Source organism: Trichosurus vulpecula, chromosome 2, assembly GCF_011100635.1.
Source record: "Trichosurus vulpecula isolate mTriVul1 chromosome 2, mTriVul1.pri, whole genome shotgun sequence".
Lineage (NCBI taxonomy): Eukaryota > Metazoa > Chordata > Mammalia > Diprotodontia > Phalangeridae > Trichosurus > Trichosurus vulpecula.
The window spans coordinates 225848095-225873670 of NC_050574.1; the positions used below are offsets into that span (position 1 = coordinate 225848095).

Below are 25576 nucleotides of genomic sequence, written 5' to 3' on the forward strand. Positions count from 1 at the left end.
TTGGCATGTTTGGAGGGTAGACTGAAAAAGGAAAAAGACTTGAAGTAGAGAGATTACCGTATTTCCCCATGTATAAGAAAAAAATGTATTACACAAAGTTATTGAACTCAAGTTTTATTCATCATAAAATTCATATAATATTCAAATAATACGATAAAATTCAAGGACCTTCTGCTCATAGCTTTCAGGCATCTTCTGCAAGTCTGGTGCATGTATGCATGCTTAGTCCATTCCGTTTTGTGAACCTGAAGCACCAATTGTGTCCTCCTTTGAAATCAGTAACTTCTTTTTCATCAGCAATTCTTCTTGCCTCATGCGGGACCATCTTTGTGGACACAGGAATTCCAATTGGCCTTTGCTCTTCAATCCATATCTTCAATTCCCTCTCTAAATCAGGCCATTTTGCTGACTTGCCTCTCATGGCCTTCTTCTGCCGTGGCATTTTCAGTAGAGTTTCTTGTTCCCGTGGCTAGTCTTGGATTATTTTCTCAGTTGGAGGAAGACCAAACTTATGTTCAGCAGCATGATTTCCATTCACTTTTGCAAACTAGATCACTTTTCACTTGAAATCAGCATCTTTTCTGAGCCATTTCTGGGCAGAAGGTGGCAAAATGTAACCAAATATACTGGTAACAAATGCGAAACAATGAGCACAAAGACAACAAGTGCAAAAAAGTGGGAAATGCAAGTGAAAAAATCTACAACCACTGTATAAGATGCACCCAGTTTTTAGACCCCAGATTTTTCAAAAAAGGGTGTGTCTTATACATGGGGAAATACAGTAATTAGGAGACTATTACAGTAGTCCACAGGAGAGATGATGATTGTATAAATTTGTTTGTACACTACAGAGGACTTATATCTTATTCTGTAGGGAATGGTGAGGCAAAGGTCCTTGATCCTTAGGGCTAATGAGGGAGCTGGTTCTGGCATGACTTGATGATATCTTGAACGTTAGTGAGTTGGTCGTGTAAGTGGAGGAAAAGGATGAATTATATAGGTAGAATCTACTGACCTTGGCAAATAGTTATAGAGGTTAAAGGTGAATGAAAAGTGGAGGATGACTGAGGTTGTGAATCTGGATGGCTGGAAAGATAGTGATACCTTCAACAGAAATAGATAAATTAGGAACTAGGGTAGGTTTTGGGGAAAAATAATGCATTTTGGTTTGAAATGCCTGTAGGGCATTCACATAGGGGTATCTCATACATCTTTGGCTTTGTGTGGAGCCTTGAGTCTCTAGTCCTGAAGAGAGAGAATTAGATTGGATTGGTAGATCTAAGAATCATCTGCATGGAGAGGCTAATTGAACCCTTTCTAGCTGGTGAGACTGAAGTTATATAGAGGGAAAAGAGAGGTGTTTAGGGAAGGGCCTTGGGCAGCTAGGTGGTGCTTTTGATAGAGTGCTGGGCCTGGAGTCTGGAAGACCCCTCTTCCAGAGGTCAAATCCAGCCTCAGACACTTAGTAGCTGTGTGACCCTGGGCAAGTCACTTAGCCCTGTTTGCTTTAGTTTCCTCATCTGTAAAAGGAGCTGGAGAAGAAACTGGCAAACCACTCTAGTATCTTTGTCAAGAAAACCTTAAGTGAGCTCACAAAGAGTCCTGAGCAACAAGAATAAAAACAAGGAAGAGAGCCTTGGGGAATATTCCTAGTTAGGTGTGGATCTTAGATCTTAGATTGGAACATGTGACCTAGGAGAAAAAAATTATCTTAAATCCATGAAGAAAAGGGATCTAGTCAATCCTCTTAGGTAGAGAGATGAGAAGCCTCAGCTATGTCTGCCAGTTAAGTGACAGAGCTTGGATTCAGAATCAATCATAGAATTTCAGGATCTTGGCCCCATGGTATAATCTTTTTCTGAAAAAATATCTCTGCTACAGACAAGTGGCTAATAAGTAGTCATCCAGTCTTTTCTTGAAGGCTTGAAGACAGGAACATGTAGCTTGGTGCAGTAGAGAGAACATAAGATGGGGAATTAGGAACGGAGTTGAAGTTATACCTCAATACCAATGTAACCATAGGCAAGTCATTTAATGTCTCTAAACCTTAGTTTCCTCATCTGTAAAATGAAGGAGTTGGACTAGATCACGGCTTCTTAAACTCTTTCCACAACACTCGGGTCTCATGGCTTGAGGACATGCGAAGCGCAAAGTGCCCATGTTTTGTGTCCAGAACCAAGGCTGCGTGAAGTTGTAACCCAGATGATGCAACACGGGCAAGCCAAGTGCTGCCAGAAACATCTCAGATTCATTATGCGTTTGATTTTTAATTAATTCAGAAACCCTTTACTCTTGCCAATTTTTTTGGGACCCCATATGCGGTTGTGACCCACAATTTAAGAAGCACTGGACTAGATGATCTTTAAGCTCCCTTCCAGCTCCAAATCCTTGAACCTGTGACCTCCTGAAGGCCCCATTTCCACTTTTATTTAGCTTTAATTGTTAGGAAGAATTAGGAGAACAGTATTGAAGTACAAAGCCCTTTCTTTGTACCATCCTGTCACCATAGCATGATCTTTTCTATTATTTTGTTATCACAGAGATCTTGCTGATACCTAGTTTTAGGTTATAGGAGACAACATTGACCTTTTAAAAAAATAATAAGGTTATACAGAAAAATTTATCAGCGTCATGAATTTTTAATATAATTCATCTCTGTCTCAATTCATATACTTTTCAAAACTAGTGATGAGAAGTAGAGCCTAGTAATATTTCCTAGTTTATTCGTTCTCTTTTTATTTAGTCTCTTAAAATCAGAGTGGTTCCTAATACAAAGGGAGAGAATAAGCATTTATATAGCATCAACTGTTCCAGATGTTATATTAAGTGCTTTTTTTAAAAAAAAAATATGATTTCATTTGATCCTCACAACAACCCTACAAAATGCTATAATTATTCCCATTTTACATTTGAGGAAACTGAGGCAAATAGAGGGTAAAGTGACTTGCCCAGAGTCATGCTACTACTAAGTGTCTGGGGCTGGAATTGAACTTATGTCTTCCTGACCCCCAGCTGATAGCTATATTTACTGCGCTACCTGCTGCCTCTGTTATTATTCTCTAATATTGTTATAGAATTGATGGCCTTTTTTGAAGCTTTTTTTGTCTGTCAATTTCATTTATGCAGAATTCCTTAAGAAAGATAACTCATGAACTGACGTGGCCTAAAAGCAGATATTTAACACATTTGTGGATATTTTAGTGATACTTAAAAATCTGGAACAATAAGGGCCGTATACATTAGAAAAACCGTGTGTGTGTGTGTGTGTGTGTGTGTGTGTGTGTGTGTGTGTATGTAATGAAGTATCTTGAGTAATAGTGCGACATTGAAAATAATGAAATTCTGCTTCATTGGCAGCAATTGCACCAAAGCCATTGTTCTATTGAGCACCTATGGAGACTAGCTTTTTTACATCCAGCTTACTGTGGGAGTGACTTTAATTTAGCAATATTATCTCTTCTTCAAAGGTTATGCCAAACGAACACAAGCACTAGCAGGTCTTGCCAAGCTAGCTAGACAGGCTTGGAGTACAGACTTGGTGAGAAGCTGCATGGGTAAGGGAAAAGTGTGCCAGATTTGGACCCAGGAGGCCTGAGTTTGAATCCTTCTTCTGATCTGCACCCCCACCTCCCCGCTAGTCACTAACTTCTCTGGGCCTCTGTTTCCTCATCTGTAAACTATACTATTTACCTCACAGGGTAGTTGTAAGGAAAATATTTTGGTTTTTTTGTAGGACATGTTACAATTTACAACTTTCATCTCCAAGGCTATATTGGTCAAAACAAATGACCCAAGTTTTATGTTATTGCTTGCCAAGTTGATGGCAAACCAGTGTTGAATACAGTACTCAAGTAATAATACATTGATATAACATTTTACGTTTATAAAGTGCTTTCCTCATAAAAGGAGGTATAGTGGTATGTGGGTTAAAAGTTTGATTATGTCTGCTTTTTAGATGAGGAATTAAGGTTGTGATTTACTGGGAGTCACAAAGCCAATTTGAAGACCTGGCCCCAAATACATTGGTTTTGCTTCAGGGTGCTGTATAAAGGAAGGGCTGAAGTAGGGTGATTTAATTACCTTGGAAAACTGACCAAATATGCTTAGTTCCTGCCAAAGCTCTTCTAATAATTGGTGGCCATAGCTTGTTAGGTCATTGAATATGGTGTGTAAGTCTTATTTTATTCCTTCATTTGTCTAAATTAGCTAAACAGTAAAGATTTTGTTTGAAAGCCATGTTGTATCTGAAAGCTGCTTTGTCATCTTAATAGTACACAATTGATAATATGCATTAGCCATTTCTGCCCCAGAATCATTTTTCCAGCATTAAAAATGAAATGTTATATAGTAGTTGCCAAAGACAATTTTCTTTGCACTTTATTTTTTGGGGTACATAGGTAACTGGATCTTTGACATTTTAAAACACATCATTGGTATTGCATGTATTTTGGAAAACTTTGTGTAAATGTAAATCCTGTCAGGGAAACCACTGTAAGCAGGTTTGTATAGTGTGGACTACATCACTGTATGTTGACTAAAGAAGAGTGGTGTGTTCCAGTACTTTCAGCCTTATTAATATATAAAGAAAGGCTACTTTGTAAACACATTTCTTCAGATGTTGTGTCTTTTTGTTTTTGGTTTGGTTGTATGACTTCTTTGGTGTGGGGAGATTTCCATTGAGGAAGTTCCCTCTACCAATTTGGACAGTTAACTGTTTTTCAATTTGTAGTCATAGGTCTTCCTGACTCCTGGTTCTGCTTTCTATCTACCCCACAGCTTTGCCTTGCACAGTAATGTGCAACAATTTAACCTTTTCCTTATTGTTGGACATTTGTATTTATTTTCAGTTACATGTAACATTTATACGAGCATCTTTGTCTTTTTTTTTTTTTCTTAGGTGTTGACTAGGAATACCCTATTTCCTTTCCCGCTTTAGGCATCTACTGGCAGTGTGTCTGTGGACAAGTCATTTAACTTCTCAGCCTTTGTTGCCTTATTGGTGATGTGGGGGTAGTAATTGTTGTGAGGATATGATGATGATGATGACGATAGTTAAATTTATACAGACTTACTATATGCCAGTCACAGTGCTAAGCGCTTTACAATTATTATTTCATTTGATGCTCACAGCAACATGGAAGTTAGGTGCTATTATTACCCTCATTTTACAGATGAGGAAAACTGAAGCAAACAGATTAAGTGACTTTGGGTCACCCAGCTATTAGGTATCTGAGGCTAGATTTGAACTCAGAGGTCTTCTTAACTCCAGGCCCTGTGCTCTATCTGCTTTATGAAGTGTTTTGCAAACCTTAACACTATATAAACGCTAGTTATTTTTAAGCAACATTCACAGGATGTATTCCTAATCATGTAAGTATGAAAGTATATGATTTTTGTTACTTTTACTGTTGTATTGCCATAATTTGAGACTTTAAGAAAGTTTTTATGTTTAGGCTTTAGCCTCCCTAACATTATTTTCATTTGTAATTTTATTTAGATTAAATAACTTCTAATCAAATGCTTTTGATACCTTTCCCTTCTCCCATAGGATTTGGTGCCGTGGAAAAATTTTTAGTGGAATATAAGAGTGCTATGGAAAAGAAACTGGCAGAGTACAAGTGTAACACCAACGAAGCAATTCAACTTAAATTAGGTATGCTGCATTTTAGGTGTTTTAAATTCTGTGCTCTTGGAATATGTATACCTCTTAAAAGTTATCTATTTCATGTTGAGGTAGGATTCATTTGTGGAAGGGCTTTTTAACTTTTATACATATAGCTTTCTATATCTATGGTTCAAAGCTTTCTTCTTTGATATGAGTGAATCTCAATTGTCACTAATTCTGTTAATATAGAAACAAAGTAGACGTGGAGTACAGAAGAAAGAAGTAATAGGAATTTTAAATATTGCTATAGTCAGGTCAATAGCCTTGGTTATGACTGGAGGGGTGGGATAGATACCTCTATATCAACTCAGTAAGAAAAGTCAGAATGGAGATTCTTTATTATTCAAATATGCTGTGTCAAAAACATTCCCTTAAACTAACTTTCTAGTAACCCTGTCAAAAAAAACAAGTGAGATTTGTCTAGCACAACTTGTTCTTTATGAGCCCCCAATACTAGAAGGATAAAGCATGTATAATAGGTAAGTAAATAAAAAGTAATTAGAGGAGGAGAGTACTAACAACTATATCAGATGGAGTTGAACCAGGAGAAGTTGTAGGAAGTGACACCTAAACCTTGAAGAATTTTAAGAAATGATTATGAGGAGGGAATACATTTTAGGGATGGGGAATAGCCTGTGTGAAGACATGCAGAGAAGAGTATCAAGTTCAGAGATTGACTACTAAGCCAGTTTAGCTTAACATAGAATAGAAGAAGGGTAGTAATGTGAAATAAGTCTGGAAAGGTAGGATGGAGCCATATTGTAGAGGACTTTACATGCCAGACTGAGGAGTTTTATCAGTCCAGAAGCAATGGGGATCCATTGAAGATTTTTGAGCAGGAAGTTGATATGGTCAGACTTGTGCACAAGGAAAATTTATTTTAGCAGTTCAGTGGAATATGGATTGGGGAAAAGAGCTAGAAAGCTTGGAGAACAATTAAGGAGCTATTACAGTTGTCTAGGGGAGAAATTATTAGGGCATTGTAAGTGGAATAGAAAAAGGAATAGATGGGTAGGATTTAATCAGTTGGCAACTGATTGGGATTTTAAGAACTGAAGAAGAAGAGGAAAGATTGAAGGAATTACTCTGTGGTTACAAAACCAGAGTTGGTTGTTGATGATCCCATATAAGAAAAGGGGAGCTTCTCCCTTGATTCTTCTTCTAGCTGTCTTATTGCTCCTTCTTAATCTCTTTTGCTCGATCTTCATCCACTTCATGCCTGCCAGTTGTGGGTTAGCTAAGGCTTTGTCCAGAGCTCTTTTCTTTTCTGCCTCTATACTGTTCCATACTGTCTCAAACCTACTTATCCAGCCCTAACCTCTCTCCTGACTTTCAGTATTACATCTCCAACTGTAGATATTTTAAACTTAAACATATTCAAAATGGAACTCTTATTTTTTCCCCAAACCTTGTCCTCTTTCTGATTTTCCTATGCTCTTGAGGCTACCACAATCTTCCCAGTCACCCAGGCTCACAACTTTGCTGTCATCTTCTACTCTTTACTCTCACACCTTATATCCAGTCTGTTGCCAAGTCCTTTTAATATCCACCACTCTCTCTCTTCTGAGCCTGCTGCCATCCTGGTGCAGGCCCTCATCACCCTATGCCTAGACTGTTGCAATAGTCTGCTTGTTTTCCTGTTTATCTTCTACTCAGCAATCAAATTGGTCTTCTTAAAATTCAAGTCTGACCATGTCACACCCTCTATTCATAAACTATCACTCCCTATCACTTTCAGAATCAAATAGAAAGCCCTCTGTTTGGCATTAAAAGCCCTTCATAACCTGGTCCCTTCCTGCCTTTCCAGTATTCTTATACCTTCGTCCCTTCTACATACTCTGTGATCTAGCGATAGTGGCCTCTTTTGATCTTTTTCACATATAAGACATTCCTCCCAACTTTGGGCATTTTTACTGACTATCCTCCATGCCTGGAATGCCCTATCTCCTTATAGGGAAGTCTTTTGGCTTCCCTGGCTTTCTTTAAGGCTCAGGTAAAATCTTACCTTCTGCAAGAAGCTTTTCCTGAACCCCTTTTATGCTAGTACCTTCCCTCTGAGTTTATCTCTAATTTATCTTTATCTTATATGCATCTTGTTTGTACATAGTTGTTGGCATGTTGTCCTCCCCCATTAGACTGTGAGAACCTTGAAAGTAGGGACTCTTTTTGCCTTTCTTTGTATCCCCAGAGCCTAACAAATACCTGATATAGAGTAGGTTCTACAAACCTGTTGTCTTGACTATAAAATCCCATCTAACTCTAAATTTATGATTCTGTGGACCTTAAGAACATGTAATTTCCTTGAGTGTACCTGGCCTGGGAGCTTAGCTCTTACCAACAGCAGATCAGAGCACATCTGTAACTTGGACTTAAGAAACTTGCTTGAGGCTCAGAAAAGTTAGGTGACATCTCCATCTTTACAGAACTACTAAGTCTTTGATTTGAATTCACTTCTTCATGATTGCAGTAATTTATCCATGCTGTTATTTGTAACTGTTTGTTAAAGTAGACCTTTGGTTTCTCTAGTTTTTGGTTCTGTGATTTTGAAAGTATATTGTATTTCTTTTAAAGTAGTTTTATTAAGATTTTGTCACTAATTTTGACTAGTGGTAATAAATAATGAAGACTACCACTTGTTTGCATTTTAAAGCAGTTTTCAAAATTTTCTCTAGAGCTAAATATCTTGAAGAGTAAGTGCTTCTAAATATGTTAATTGTGGTGGTATTCAGGTTTATACAGATTGGGGTTTTTTTGGTGTTAATGATGGAGATTGTATGTAAAGTATATGTGTATGTATGTGTGTTTAACATAGACCAATGTGTACTGTATGTGTACCTCATTTATACTTGTAAGTACATTACTTTGAGAACTAAAAATTAATCAACAAAGCTTCTGAGCAGCCAAAAGGTATACTATAAAGTCTGTGCACTAAAGCTTTATGGAACCCATCCTTTTTACTTATTTAAACAAAATTGCTTTTGTTATTTTCTGGGTAGAACCAGATGTGGAAGGGGAGTCTCTGGATAGGATTCCCTTCGCGATAGGCATGGAGAAGTGACAAGTTACTTAAGATAGTGATTAGCCTGAGGCTAATTGACTGTCAAGGCAAGTAGACCTATAAGACTCTCAGCGACATATAAGCATATGATATGTAAAGTATATGGGATATAATTTAAGAAAATAGTGAAGTATTTAATCAATTTTATATTTCCTTTAAAAATTTTGGCATTTATAAAGGATAAGCCCTTACTTAATTGGGAAAATTCATATGTGTGGAATAATCCATTCTCCCATGATACTAATGAGACAGTATATATATTCATATATCTATTAACATTTTGTACATACACATAGGAAAATTTTGACCAACATCTCCTTGGTGAATGAGGTGTTCTATTTAAGTGAGAGTTAATCAGAAATATTTTTTTTTGTTTCAGAATGATTATGTAATTTAGTTAATTAAAGCACAATGATCTGTGATTTAATTGATATGGATACTCTCTCTACACTGATACAGATTGAAATATCATATGCCTCAATTAGACGGTCTTCATGAGGTGCTCTGTTCAAAGACACAGTACCTACTGGATGACCTTTTGGTGATGAGCTTTTCTCTTGTCTTCATGCAACAGATGACTAACTGGTGAGCCTGCATCAGCCTTTGGGCTTATGTCATGCTAGAGCTTATATTCTGATACAGATTTAAGAGTACTGTGTCACTTATAAACATTGGTAGGAGGCTAACTTTAGTAGAAGTTTGGGGTCAGTCTTTTTGGTTAATATTTCTAAGTTTTGTTCATTTAAAAAATGGGTTTTCCCAGCCAAATAACTCTAACCAAACCTGTTTAAAGAACATCTTTATATTAGAAGTATAACTAATGCAAAACGATTGGAACAATGAGGAGGCCAAAAGAGCCTGAAAAGTAAGCAAACACTTGTTCTCCTTGCCTGCAGAGACATGGAAGCCAAGGGCAATTCTGATTTAGAGTACAAGCCTATTTGTGAAATACTATAGGGGATGATGAAAAACTATGAGGACTGTCACCTCAAAACGTTGAAAAGAAGAACCTGCAGAGAGAAATTGGCATGAGATCTCTATGTACTTTTTGAAGAAATGACTATGACATTTAAGAAGATGAAGTTGGAAACAATGTCTGGACTTGAACAAACATATAGATAAGAACTCAGTTCTAGAGGTATTACAATTTTGAAGGTATTCTGGGATTGGCCTTTCAGGATATCTCAAAGAGTAAAGATTTCCCAAGGGATAAAAAAAGATCATGAAGAGTTTTTATTGAAAAGATAATTAGGAAACATCAGTAATTACTTAAACATTTTCCTGTTTTATCTCTAAAATTTTTCTAGGAGTGTTCTCTGAATTAATTAAGAGTTTCTTAGATGAATGTAGAAGGACATAGGCTACTTTTACTAGGGAGATCATGGATCCATTGAAGTGTCTATGACTGAAAGGGAGTTTTACTGGCACTGAAGTAAGAATGAGATACAACACATGGATAATCTGATTAAGACAAGAAGATTTAGTTCATAGGTAGCACCATATCCTCTATGAGGGAATTTTTGAGAAAATATGGATAAAAATTATGTAAGATAAAAAGGCATAGAAGGAATATCTCCACTTAGGAAATTACAAATACATCAAAGTAACATTCAAGAAATATCTAAGTCTTTGTGGGCAAAGACATTGTAGGATGTAAGCCAGTTGAGAGCCAGGACTGGTTCATTTATTATCTTTGTATCCTCAGTGCCTAGCAAAGTACTGGGGACATAGTGTGCGTTTAACAAACATTTATGATTGACAAATGAAGTAAAGATGAATTATTAGATGTGGTTTCTGCTGTTAGGTACCCTGAATATCAAATTAATAAGGACAGTATAGTGAGCATAATGAAATCCTTAAATATATGTAATTTCTCTTTAATATTATCTGAATAATAACCTAAACTTTAATTGTGATTATGGTATAGGCACTTGGAATAAATGTATGCCAACCTTGGGATATATCCTTGTGTTTCCTTTCAGTTTGACTAAGAGGGAGAGGCAGGAATAACAAAGAAGAGACGGTATATTCTAAGCAATTTAAGATTCTTGTTAATCAAAGTTTTCTTGTCTATAGATGTTGACTTCGAGTTTAAATGAAGCCTTGATATATTACTTAAGATTATCTATGGTATTTCTGTATTCATAAGATCATAGATCTAGTGCTGCTAGAAGGCTATTCAAAGGCTATTGAATTCAAACCCCTAATTTTGTATCATATAAAGAAACTGAGGCACACAAGGTCACACAGATAGCAGATATCATAAGTGGGCTTTGAATATAGTTCCTCTGACTTCAGAGCCAGTGATTGCTCTACTGTACAGTTTGATTGAACCCAGTGTTCATAATTATACGATTATGGAATATTTAACCTAGAAAGGACTCCACAGATCATAGTCAGACTGCCTTTATTTTATAGATAAAGAACTGAAACCCAGGAGACTTAAGGGAATTGCCCAGTAATAACAATATCTATTATATGGCTCTAAAGTTAAGAATGCATCTTCCTTGTAACAACCCTGTGAGGTAAGGAATTAAAATATTCTTATATTACAAATGATGAAGGAATTGAAGCTGGAAGGTTTGATTTGCTAATGGTCATTCAGCTAGTAAGTGTTGGACCCAGGATTTGAACCCAGGTCTCCTAAGTGTTTAGAGATCTTTCTATTATGCCATGCTCTCTACACTCAAAGTCACAGATCTGGAGCTGGGATATAAAGCTAGAATGCAGGTGTCTTGATACAGCAGTGCACATTCTACTCATAAGATTTCACGTTCTAACTTATATAAGTGACATAAAATGCATTTAACTGAATCTTTAGCTGTACGACCCTTTTATTCTTTGTTCCTTTCTTGTGGGGAATGGAAATGTGGTTAGGTCTTTAAGAAAGCAGCATTGAAAAATTTTAGTTCTGACCAGAAACGAATAACATTGTTTATGATATATTAGCTAATTTAGAATGACCATGTGAAATATTTCTTGCAGTGTTCTGTTAAAGGATGATGTACAGTATTGATTGTTTGGATATGGAAATTTGTGATTTATTAATAAGCAAATAATTTGATTTGGGAAACCATGATCAGATAATCTTAATCATCAGACTGCTTGAAAATCATGACCAAAAAAAGCTTAAATACTGTATTTTAAGAAATCATAAAGATTACTCAGATCTCTTAGAACCATAGGCTAAAGTAAAAATAGAAAGAATCCATTACTCACCTCCTAAAAGAAACCCCAAAATCAGAACTCTCAGGAACATCATCAAAATCCAGAGCTCCCAGGTGAAAGAAAAAAAATACTGCAAGCAGCCAAAAACGAGAATTCAGGTACTGGGGAGCCATAGTCAGTATAACACATGTTTTAGCAGCTACTATGAAAGAGTAGAGAGCTTGGAGTATGATATTCCAAAAGGTAAAAGATACAGACTTACTACTAGGAATAACTTAACCAGCAAAATGGAGAATAATTCTGCAGTGGAAAAAATAGATCTTTAATAAAATGAAGAACTTGTAAATATTCCTGTTGAAAAGGCCAGAACTGAGTAGATAACATTGAAATGGAAACTCAGGAATAAAGAGAAAAGCAGAAAGATACATACTTGTGATAAATTGTTAATATGTCAGTAGGGGGACAAGAAACAATGTTTTCTCAAAACCCTGATGTTTTCAGGGGCCCTAGAAAAAGATAAATAAGACAGAAGACCTGGGTATGTTTTTTCTATGTATGATGATCTTAGGAGAAGACAGAAATGGGAAGGATAGAGGACTATAATAGGAATGAAAGGAGGAGGAAGGAGAGTGAAATCACTATAGTTGTATTAGATGAAAAGTATTCAAACAAGGAGGAAGGAATGGAAAGAATGATGTCCCACAAACCTCACTTTTCATCTGAACAAAGAAAGAAAGGTTGAATATAATCATACACATACACAAAGATTCGAATAGAAATATGTTAAATTCAACTGGGAAATAGGAAGGGAGGGGGAGAAGGAGGGATTTAAGAGGGAGGGCAGAATAAGCAAGGGATTGATCTTAAGCAAAATAAATCCCAACATCAGAGAAGGTGTGTATGAGGCAAGGATTCATAAGAAAGGAAAAGTAAAACCTGTCATTGGGGGTAGGGTGAAGGCAGCAAAGTAGAAATATACAGCTTCATTTATAGATCGTAAGTATTAGGTAAATTCCTCTTTTACTACCAACTACTATTTCTAAAGTGAGTGTTGGGAGCAAAGAGAAGAAAAGGTACAGGATGACAGAATCAAGGGAAATATACAACAATCATAACAGTGAATAGGAGGAATTAATCCACAAAATGGAAAAGGATAGCAGAATGGATTAGAAAGCAGAATCCTGCAATATTTTTTTTTCAAGAAACTTACTTGAAATAATAATTCATGTAGAGTTAAGCTTAGGAGCAGGAGTAAAATTGATTATGCTTCAGATGAACTAGAAAAGGCAGGGATGGCAATAATTTCAGATAAGACTAATACATATAGGCATGATAGTGAGGGGAATTGCATTCTTTTTAAAGGCATCAGTGTTTAATATAGAATATAAATACTTATAGGAAAGGTTAAGTGGATTTCAGGAAGAAATTGGCAATAAAACTATAATAGTGGGGACCTCACTGTACTGCAGAACTAGACAAATATAATAAAAAGATAAGCAAGAAAAAAGATAAGGACTTGAATAAAACTTTTGAGAAATTAGAGATGATAGATCATTCCCATTACTGAATGGAAACAGATGGAAACAGCCTGGACTGTAGTTGGCTGACCTCTGCTCTATACTATCTCACTTGGTGATCTCTTTAATTCTCGTAAGTTCAATTATTATCTCTATGCCAGTGATTGCCATATCTATCTATTCATCTCAAGTCTTTCTGCTGAGCTACATTCACACTTAACTAAATGCTTCTTGGACATCTCAAACTGGAGGCATCTTAAACTCTCAATTTATTCTCTTTCCTTTTAAATTCCACCCCTCCTGAATTTTCCTTTTAAATGTCAAGACTATCACTATTCTCCTAGTTATCCTGCAACCTTGGTGTCATCCTTACTCTCATATATGCCAATCCATTGCCAAATTGTATTGTACATAACATCACTTGTGTGTGATCTTTTCTTCATTTGTGCAGCCACAACCCTAGGTTAGACTCCTATCACTTCTCTCTTGATTTACTGCAGTGGCCTTCTAACTAGTCTCCATGCCTCAAGTCTCTCTAGTATATCTCCACTCATTTGTCAAAATGATTTTGCTAAGGCATAAGTTTGACCATGTCTTTTACACCTGTTACACCGAGGGGTTCCTTGTTATGTATGGTATCAAATATACAGCTCCCGTTGGACATTTAAAATTCTTTATAACCTGGCAGCCTCCTAGCCTTATCTACTTACTTTTTTAGCTTCACTGTCCTACTTGCAGTTCCTTGAACACAGCACCATCTCCTGTCTCCATGCCTTTGCGCTGATTTTCTGCCATACCTAGAATATTATGCTCCTTTACTTCTTAGTTTCTCTGACTTCCCCCAAGGCTTGATTGGCTTGATTGGCTTAAAGCTCACTTTTTGCAAGCATTTCCCCTTCCTTCTCATTCACTAATTCCTTCCCTTTTCATATTGCCTTCCATCATTATTTATCTTCTATGTACCTAGTTTTTTTGCACGTTGTCTCCTCCATTAGAATATGTGCTTCTTAAAGTTATCTATAGTCATGTGAAAAAATGTTCTAAATCACTACTGATAAGAGCAGAGGTGGGGCACCTGTGGCCTTGTGGCCACATGTGGCCCTTGGGTGTGGCCTTTTGCCTGAGTCCCAAGTTTTACAGAACAAATCCTTTTATTAAGGGGATTTGTTATGTGAAGTTTGGATTCAATCTAAGGTCTGTACTTGGGGACCTAGAGGGCCATGGATGGCCTTAAGCTGTAGATTCCCCAGCCCTGGATTAGAGAAATGTAAATTAAAACAAATCTGATATACCACCTCACACCCATCAGATTGGCTGATATAACAGAAAAGGAAAATAATAAACGTTGGAGAAGATGTAGAAAAATTGGAACACTGATGCATTGTTGGTGGAGTTGTGAACTGATCCAGCTATTCTGGAAGAAATCATTAAAAAGGGAGAAGGAGGGGGCAGAGCCAAGATGGCAGCTGGAAAGCAGGGACTTGCATGAGCTCCCTGCCAAGTCCCTCCAAAAAGCTGTTAAAAGTGGCTCTGAACAAATTCTAGAACTACTGAACCCACAAAATAGCAGAGGGAAGCAGGGCTCCAGCCCAGGACAGCCTGGATGGTCTCTGGATAAGGTCTATTGCGCACAGAGCTGGGAGCGGAGTGGAGCAGAGCCCAGCGGGGGTGGTGGCAGGGCCAACCAGACTGGGAGCTGGGCGGTGCGGGCCCTAGCACCCTGAATCAGTGAGCTGTGGCAGTTACCAGACTTCTCAACCCACAAACACCACAGACAACAGAGAAGGTTAGTGGGAAAAGCTGCAGGAATGGAAGGAGTTCACGGTTTGGCCACCGCCCCGGGGGCAGCCGAGGTGGCCTAGCTACAGAACTACAACTGCAGTTGCTTCTGGCCCCAGGCCCACCTGGTGGGAGAAATTAAGTGGCTGATCAGAGCAGGAGTGCAGAGCCTGCTGAAGATCTGAGTCCAGTCTGGGTTGGGGGTTCTTGGGGAAGGAGGAGTCTGGTGTGGCAGAGCTGGCTGTAATAGCTCCGAAAACAACAGCGCATCCCCTCAAGCTTGGAACAAAGTACTCTTTACTCTATAAGCAGTCATGCCCCTATGAAAAACTTAAGGGTCAAATAAGTTGGCTGGGAACATGGCCAGGCAGCGAAAATGCACTCGGAATCAGTCTCAGACTTTGGAATCTTTCTTTGGTGACAAAGAAGACCAAAACAAACAGCCAGAAGAAGTCAACAAAGTCAAAGAGCCTACAACAAAATCCTCCAAGAAGAACATGGACTGGTCTCAGGCCATGGAAGAGCTCAAAAAGGAGTTGGAAAAGCAAGTTAGAGAAGTAGAGGAAAAATTGGGAAGAGAAATGAGAAGGATGTGAGAAAACTATGAAAAACAAGTCAATGACTTGCTAAAGGAGACCCCAAAAAATACTGAAAAAAATATTGAAGAAAACAACACCTTAAAAAATAGACCAACCCAAATGGCAAAAGAGCTCCAAAAAGCCAGTCAGGAGAAGAATGCCTTGAAAGGCAGAATTAGCCAAATGGAAAAGGAGGTCCAAAAGACCACTGAAGAAAATACCACCTTAAAAATGAGATTGGAGCAAGTGGAAGCTAGTGACTTGATGAGAAACCAAGATATTATAAAACAGAACCAAAGGAATGAAAAAGTGGAAGACAATGTGAAATATCTCCTTGGAAAAACCACTGACCTGGAAAATAGATCCAGGAGAGATAATTTAAAAATTATTGGACTACCTGAAAGCCATGATCAAAAAAAGAGCCTAGATATCATCTTTCAAGAAATTATCAGGGAGAACTGCCCTGATATTCTAGAGCCACAGGGCAAAATAGAAATTGAAAGAATCCATTGATCGCCTCCTCAAATAGATCCCAAAAAGAAATCTCCTAGGAATATTGTCACCAAATTCCAGACCTCTCAGATCAAGGAGAAGATACTGCAAGCAGCTAGAAAGAAACAATTTGAGTACTGTGGAAACACAATCAGAATAACGCAAGATCTAGCAGCTTCTACATTAAGAGATTGAAGGGCTTGGAATATGATATTCCGGAGGTCAGTGGAGCTAGGATTAAAACCAAGAATCACCTGCCCAGCAAAACTGAGTATCATGTTCCAAGGCAAAATTTCGATTTTCACTAAAATAGAGGACTTTCAAGCTTTCTCAGTGAAAAGACCAGAGGTGAATAGAAAATTTGACTTTCAAACACAAGAATCAAGAGAAGCATGAAAAGGTAATCAGGAAAAAGAACAAGAAAAAGAAATCATGAGGGACTTACTAAAGTTGAACTGCTCTGTTTACATTCCTACATGGAAAGATGATGTGTAGGATTCATGAGACCTTAGTATTAGGGTAGCTGAGGGGAATATGCGTACACACACACATATAGATACAGATATATATAGACAGAGGGCACAGGGCAAGTTGAATATGAAGGGATGATATCTAAAAAAAAATCAAATTAAGGGATGAGAGAGGAATATATTGAGAGAGGGAGAAAGGGAGAGATAGGATGGGGTAAATTATCTCACATAAAAGTGGCAAGAAAAAGCAGTTCTGTAAGGAAGGGAAGAGGAGGCAGGTGAGGGGGAATGAGTGAATCTTGCTCTCATCAGATTTGACCTGAGGAGGGAATACCATACACACTCAATTGGGTATCTTACCCCACAGGAAAGAAGGAGGAAGAAGATAGAGAAGGACGGATGATGGGAGGGCAGATGGGTGAGAAGGTAATCAAAAACAAACACTTTCGAAAAGGGACAGGGTCAAGGGAGAAAATTGGGTAAAGGGGGATAGGTTAGGAAGGAGCAAAATATAGTTAGTCTTTTACAACATGAGTATTGTGGAAGGGTTTTACATAATGATGCACATGTGGCCTATGTTCAATTACTTGACTTCTTAGGGAGAGTGGGTGGCAAGGGAAGAGGGGAGAGAATCTGGAATTCAAAGTGTTAAAAACAGATGTTCAAAAACAAAAAAAAAGTTTTTGCATGCAACTAGAAAATAAGATACACAGGCAATGAGGTGTAGAAATTTATCTTGCCCTACAGGAAAGGAAGGGAAAAGGGGATGGGAGGGGAGTGGGGTGACAGAAGGGAGGGCTGACTGGGGAATGAGGCAACCAGAATATACACCATCTTGGAGTGGGGGGGGGGTAGAAATGGGGAGAAAATTTGTTATTCAAACTCTTGTGAAAATCAATGCTGAAAACTAAATATATTAAATAAATAAAATTTAAAAAAAAAAGGGAAAAGGACCCACATGTATAAAAATATTTATAGCAGCTCTTTTTGTAGTGGCAAAAAGTTGGAAATTGAGGAGGTGCCCTTCAACTGGGGAATGGCTGAACAAGTTGTGGTATATGAATGTCATGGAATACTATTGCGCTATAAGAAATGATGAGCAGGCAGATTTCAGAAAAATCTGGAAAGGCTTACATGAATTGATGCTGAGTAAAACTAGTAGAACCAGGAAAACATTGTACACAGTGACAACAACATTATGTAACATCTAACTTTGGTAGGCTTATTTCTTCTCAGCCATATAGTGATCTAAGACAATTCCAAAACTCATGATGAAAAATGCTATCCGCATCCAGAGAAAGAATTATGGGAGTCCGAATGCAGATAGAAGCATGCTATTTTCATTTTTTTTGTTTTTTCTTTCTCGTGGTTTTCCCCTTTTGTTCTGATTCTTCTTTTTCAATGTGACTAATGTGGAAATATGTTAAATGTGATTGTACGTGTATAACCTATACCAGATGGCTTGTTGTCTTGGGGAGGGGGGAGGGAAGGGAAGGAGGGAGAAAAAAAATTGCAACTCAGAATCTTATAGAAGTAAATGATGAAAACTATCATTGTATGTAATTGGAAAAAAGAATATGTGCTTCTTGAGGGCAGGGACTGTTTCTTGCTTTTATTTGTTTTCCCAGGATTTAGCACAGCACCTGGCCCATAGTAAGTGCTTGATAAATTCTTGTTGACTGACTGACTTTAGTTTGTTGTTCAAGGAACAGTATCTTGACTAGAAGTCCAGATTCCTGAAAACATTGAAAAAACTGTGAGACTACTGAACTTCTCATTTATTCATGTGTCTTGATTAGTTTCCTAGTGTCCTTTCAACCTCTCATAATGAGTAGAAGGGTGCTCTGAGGTTTCCCCTTCTAACACTTATCCCTGTTGTTTTGCAGATGATAGAACTAGCATGCATGAATTTCCCGTGGTCACATTGTAAGTTAGAAAACATAGAATCATAGTTTTAGAGCTGGAAGGGACCATAGATGTCAATTAGTCCAGCCCTTTCATTTTATAGATCGGATAACAAAGGCCCAGAGGGATTGAATGTGGTAAATGGCACAGACAGGAATCATATCCAGGTACTTATGCTTCCAAATGCAGCACTCTACTGCTGCAATCTTGAATAATCTTGTGCATTTTTTAAAAATTAAAAATTAATCTATCACTTCAATCAAGTGTTTGGAAGTAATTTTAAACATAATTAGAGAAGGTATACTTGGAAATGTTAAGCGGGTAATAGTGTTGACTAATCATGTAGGGTACCCAATTTTATTATACAGCAAAAAAAGATTGGTAAATAGTACAGTAAATGCACATACGAGATGCTTTTGAAATATCCAACAAAGCTTGTTCTCCTGGGTTATGGTGCCTCAGGGGATGTCCCATTACATTCCACTATTTTTTCTCACTAGCAATAATATTAATAACTCAAAATTGCTTTAGTTACAAATGACATCTGAAATAGTATAATTCACATTTTACATGATGAGACTTGCCAGTAGATGCTGCTGGGGGGTGCATTAGATAAGCATGCTGGGTTTGATGTTAGAAAGACCTGAGTATGTACTAGCTGTGTGATCTTGGGCAGGTCACTTAACCTCTGTTTGCTCTACTTCCCTCAACTGTAAAATAGGGATCATAATAGTATTTATTTCCCAGGGTTGTTGTGAGGATCGAATGAGATATTATTTGTAAAAGCTCTTCGTTTAATACCTAGCGCAATAGTAGGCACCACATAAATGCTTATTTCCTCCCTCTGTCCCAATGTTACACATCTAATAAGTGTAAGAGATGGATTTCAAATGCAAGTCTCTCCTAATTTCAAGTATAGTCCACTTTCCACTATACAATACTGCCTTGTCTAACTGTTCTCCCTTCCTTTTTAGCCTGCCATTGTGAAGGGAAAGGACATGGGTAGAGAATGAAATACCAGATGAAGGTTAATTGCCTGTAATTTTAAGAATCTATATTTCATTGTGATTTTTATAAATCTTATATGCTTATATGCTATAAGTTTATAATGTGACTATACCTGTGTTTGTATTTTATCCACCTGCTAGATCCTAGGTTCCTTGAAGGGAGGGATTATGTCTAATCAGTGCTAATATTATTCTTAACACAGTACTTTGCACGTACAAACTGCTTACTATGTGTATATTTTGCATTTTAGTTTTAATTTTGATCCTATATGAGCAGTAGGATATTAGTTCCCTACTGCCATTGTATTTTTTCTTAGTCTGGGCCTGGAACTCAGTTCTACTTCTAGTATCCTAGAAATGAAAGTAATGGGCTAGTCCCTTGTAGGCTTCAGAAATATACTTATTCTATCCCTTAACGTGATCTGTAAGAGTCTGAGGCTAAGCAGGGATTTCTCTCCTGCCCTCAATCTTAGCCATCTTGCATTTTCTCATCCTGAAGGTTATAGGCAAAGCCTGGGATAGTCTGTCATCTTGTCCCATCTTCCTCTTAGTTTTGGGTTTTTCTGCTTCCTTCACTTTTGTCTTAGAGACCTATTATGTTTTAGCCCCATTCGAAGTGCTCATTCCTTTACCCTTGTTCTCACTGATCCTCTGAAACACTTTGTCTAGCCATCAGTGGAACAAGGCACCTCTTTCACCTCCATTATGTTGGGCTATTGCCTTGCCTCCCAAAAGACCAGTGCAGATTTGATATCTTTCCGTAGCCCTTAGGGATCTAATCGCTTTGCTGTCTCGTAACCAAGAGTCTTGTTTGAGTCATTTCCTGCCACCATCCCTCCATTCTCCAGGCCTAAAAGCTGTATGCTAAAATAATTCTAACAAAAAAATTGTATGAACACATAGTAATATAACCATTTTCACCTCCAAAATACATGGCCAAAACAATTTTATTACAAATATTTTAAATAATCTCCATGATACCTTATTGTTTATACTATTAATGACAGTAGAGGTTGTATACACAGATAATTTTAAGGACCTCTACTTTTGAGAGAAAACTCAAAGAATTAGAGATAAGATGTGTTACTTTTCTGTCTTTTTTTATTGAAAGTGTAATAAAACCTTGTCAGTCCATTCACATTTTCTTGTGGGGGATAAAAGAAGCCTCAGGTCTGCTATACATTTGCTCAGGGTAGAAATATGGTAAGGAACAGTTAAAGAAGAGGATCACTTCATAGACTAAATCAAGTATAAAGTTTGAGACTGTGGAATTTTCTTGCGTGCTTGAGTCATAGGTTCCATAAGGAGGCATGATTCCAAATAAAAAGAAAGAGGTTCCGAACTTTTCTAAGTAACTTTTCTCTTCACGTGCCATTGATTAAGGATTAGAATTTTGATCAGTGAAATTAAATAATCTTAAAAAGGAAACTTAATTAAGGGAATAAGATTTAAATTGACTTACATAATTTGAAAACCTTTAATTTGGAACTATCTGTGAGATACTTATGCCTATAGATAGTGAAGTCCTCGATACTTTGTAAATGATACTGTGCTGATTGCATCAAATCCTGAAACATTTTCAAAGTCACATAAATAAGATCCATAATAACATAGAAGAGTTAGGCCTAAGTATTCCCACAGGAAAAAAACAAATTAATGAAGAATACTAATTGTCGGAACTAATATAGAGAAAGAGAATGCTTGTATATTCATGTGTACGCACTGTAAATGGATAATTGATAGACATTGAAATTGGATAATGAATTAAGAGTGTAACAGGAGGAGTAGAGGTTTAAATTACCTTTGGGAACTTGCAGAGTTCTTTCAAAGACCCTGAACTTCTCTCTTTCTGAAACAAAGGCTCATCTTTTTTTAGACCAACATTCTTTTCATGATGTTATATGGCTTTGAGTAAAGGAACACTATAGTCCTTGAAAAATTAGGGCAATAAAGAGGTGTACAGTGAGTGGGAGCAAGCTCTCACACCTTCCTAAAGAAGAGCCCTTGAGAGGTGGCACAAAGGCTTCTGGTAGAGAAATGTATAATCAGAAAACTGGACTAGTACATGGCAAGAAGAAGGACTGCACTAATAGACATTGTACCTCAGAAGGTTAGGAAACCTCAAGGAAGCATCAAGCACATGGTTGGACGTAGAAGCTGGGTACATAGGTAATAAGCATGAGTGCATTATAAAGGATTACCACATTGAAGAGATCACAAATATATTTGGATTAATTTACATACTGGAGTGTTATACTTTAGTTGTTATACTTTAATTGTTCAAGAGGGCAGCTGGGGACACAGCAGGTACAGTGCCAGGCTGGAGACAGGACTCATCTTCCTAAGTTCAAATCTGACCTCAGACACTTAGTGAGTGACCCTAGGCAAGTCACTTAACCTGTTTGCCTCAGTTTCCTCATCTGGAAAATGAGCTGGAGAAAGAAGTGGTAAATCACTTCAGGGTTTTTGGGGTCAGCAATACGTGATAGGGCTTTATTCACTAATAAACTAAAACTAATACAAATTATCCTTTATTTTTGGCTTAATTATACATCTTGATACCATGTAACAATACTGATTAAATCCTCACAAATGACAAAGTTATAATAATAATTCTCTTCACTGTGAATAATTATCTTGGTTTGTTTTCTTGAGGCTTTGAAAATTATGTAGATTCATATATCTTGTGCCTGACTTAGGAGCCTATAAGAAACTTTGGCCATATTTCACAAAGCTAAAAAATGCAATTACATTCTTACATTCTTACCAAATCTTTCTCCCTTGTCCTTTACTTTCTTTCCATTCTTCAGCATTCTTAGATTTTAACTGGAATTAGAATTGCATTATCTTCTTTCAGTAACTTATTTAAAATTTAGAGGCATATGTGAATTCTTCATTGTTAAATAATAGAACAATAAAGTCTTTCTAAAGATATTAAAAGCATTTGCCCCATTCCTAACAACTAAGTGTTGTCTTAGGTTTATTTGTTGTTGTTAAATTAGAAGAAAACACATAGAGGACCCACAACCACTATCTAAGGCATTCAGGAATCAATAGGCAGTCATTATCGTAGCTCCCAAGCTAAGTGATTTGGGATGAAAAGTAAATAAGCTGGAAATTATAGTTAAAAGAGATTCTTTTATTATGGGGAGAGTTGAAGGAAAATCATAGTATTCAATAGAAACCACATCTATTTGGCCCTGAACCTTTAGTGATACTCATTGTGACCCAAGAAAGGAAATACACTGCATGACTTTTAACTTGCCTATGTATATATTTTAGGAGAAGTTGCAATAAAATGAGATGTATACTAAATGGCACATACAAAACTGATGTTGGATCTCTTCTCTAGGCAGCTAGGTGGTACAGTGGTTAGAACACTAAATTTGGCATTAGGAAGACCTTAGTTTAATTCTAGCTTCAGACACTAACTTGTGTGACCCTGGGCAAATCACTTAACCTCTTTTCTTTGTGTGTTCCTGAGCAAGATACTTAACCTCTTTTATCAACTTCAGTTTCCTCATCTGTAAATTAGGGATCATGATAGTACCTAACTCTGAGGGTTGTTGTGAGGATCAAATGAGATAGTATTTCTAAAGTGCTCTGTCAGCCTTCTAGTGCTTTAGAAATGCTAGTTATTGTTATCACCCCTCCTATCCCCCATCACCCATACCTTTTCAAATAACCTTTAAATAACTGATTTGAGAGCTCTTTGTAGTGCAGAGAAAATATCCTGAGATAATGAAGCAAGTTCTCTTGTTTCAGTCAGCTGAGAAGCATTTATTAAGCACTGTCTATATGCCAGGCACTATGCTAAGCTCTGGGGATACAAAGGAGGGAAAAAGGCAGCTCATCAAAACCAACAAACATATCAACTGTGTCTGACAATATAGGCAGTATTCCAAAAGCAGTTTCAAAAGACATTTAAAATGTTTTTCTCAATAGCAGCATCAATAAAATAAGTATATGTCTTCCTAAAGTGGCCATTTTGAAGGAAAGGAGTCATCTAACATAGTATACTTGTTTGGGGGAAAGAGGCACTGGAAAGGAAGGGAAAAAATGTGGAAAAGGAGAGAGTGTTAGCATTTTAAAACTGTGCTTATATCTAAGGTCCTTAAGCCTAAGTATAAGCAAGTGGCACTATCATTCATGAGCAAGATAACTTGCTCTTGAGATTCATACTATTTGCACTTGTATTTATTATAGAGTGACTAGATTAAAAAATATATATTTTTGTTTGTTGAATTGTATGAACATCTAGACCAGTGGTTCTCAAAGTGTTGTCTAGGAATCTGTGAGGTTACCTAAGATGTTTTCAGAGGGTCTTCAAGGTCATTATTTTCATAATAATACTAAGATATGTTAGTTTTTAATGCCATAAAAACACTGATAGATATTACCCACATAAAGAAAAGCTCTTTGGATAATCTTCAGAAATTTTTAAGAATGTAATGGGGTCTTGAGACCAAGAAGTTTGAGAACCACTGTTGTAGTGAAATAACTATTCATTTTTGCTTGTCTCTTTGATTCCTAGAATCCTAGATTTTGAATATTTCAGCTTTAAAACTATTAAATTGTCTTATAAAAATCCAGTCAATTGTCAGTAGAGGAGAATGATACAAATTGTTGAAACCCTGAAGGCTATAATGGAACTACTGCTGTTGTATATATATTTATTTTTCATGGGTGTCTTTTTTTTTTCTTTAGTTCGCTTTGCTGAAGATCTTGACAATGACAGCACAACTTTTAATCCTGAGTACAGCCATCAAATATTTGGTGATGAGTAAGTATTGTAGAAACATAGGAAAATATAAACAGGATACAAGTATTTATTCTTTAGCTTCACTTAGTTATTAATTTTATGTTTACTGTGTTGTGTGCCTTTTATATAACATTTCATATTTTGAGAATTTTTAGTTACTGAGATTTTATATATGTTGTACTGCTTTACAACTGGAAGTTTTAGCTAACTAGTTTTTTTTCCCCCACTATAATTTATGAAAAGTAATCAAGCAGATAATAGGCCCATTTAAGAAAAGCAACCTGTAGGATATGTCATGAGATCTCAGTCCAGTGGTGATCACTTTTCATAAACCTGAGGGATGGCAGGATCTTAAAACACTTTCTGATTCATCAAAAAGAACTTAAACTATATTTGATATTATCTTGTTATATTTTTATTCACTTTGTGATGGTTTTATATAATGTATTTGGTGACTCTAAGTTAACCAAAATGTTAAAATAACTATAACATTCCTCCACCACTTTGGATTAAATGGAATTTTATTATATCATGGAATTATTGTTTTTGTGAATAATTGTGCTATTATGCACAGAGACCTTGACTTTTTTTTAAAGGTCAACCAAGAACGTAAGTCCATTGTCAGTCACAGTTGTGCTATATGTCAACATTGTTCTGTGGATTTTAATTTAATTTTATCAATTTTTTACATAAATTCCAACAATTTTATTTAACTCATTAATAGCACTTATCATTTTCATTATCTGACCATGTGTTAACTTTCACTGACTGTTAAATGTATTTGGTTACAGTTTCATTGGGGGTAATGTTCATGATCTATTGTTTTAGACAATAAATAGCTCTTCATAGTACATTCCAGTTGAGAAATACTGATGCATCAATCTGAGGTTTTTTGAGTGGTTTTTTTTTTTAAAGAATTAAAATATTTTCTTATCAAGCTTGGCCTTCTGTATTTTAAAGAATTAGACTGTTATATAAAAGCAATTATGATTCACTTTCTAGTTTCTCTTGAATAGATTTTATTAGAAGCATGTCTTATGGTATTTATTTCATTTTATTCCTCTTTGCTTTTATTGTTCTCTGTAATGACTTGAGTGGGGGAACTAAGTGATAAGTGTCACTACTTTTTGGCACATTTCACCTAGAAAACACTCAGTAGTGTCTTGTCAATCCTT

General features: G+C 36.7%; 1 protein-coding gene across 1 annotated transcript in view; it reads left to right on the forward strand.

Annotated features, from left to right (window-relative positions):
* The window catches only part of HAT1 (histone acetyltransferase 1), a 79034-nt gene that overhangs the window by 13164 nt on the left and 40294 nt on the right, over positions 1–25576 (forward strand). Inside the window, exons 3-4 of the mRNA XM_036744021.1 lie at positions 5549–5653; positions 24347–24422. Coding sequence (XP_036599916.1) covers positions 5549–5653; positions 24347–24422 — 181 coding nt within the window. The remainder of the gene's footprint in view (positions 1–5548; positions 5654–24346; positions 24423–25576) is intronic.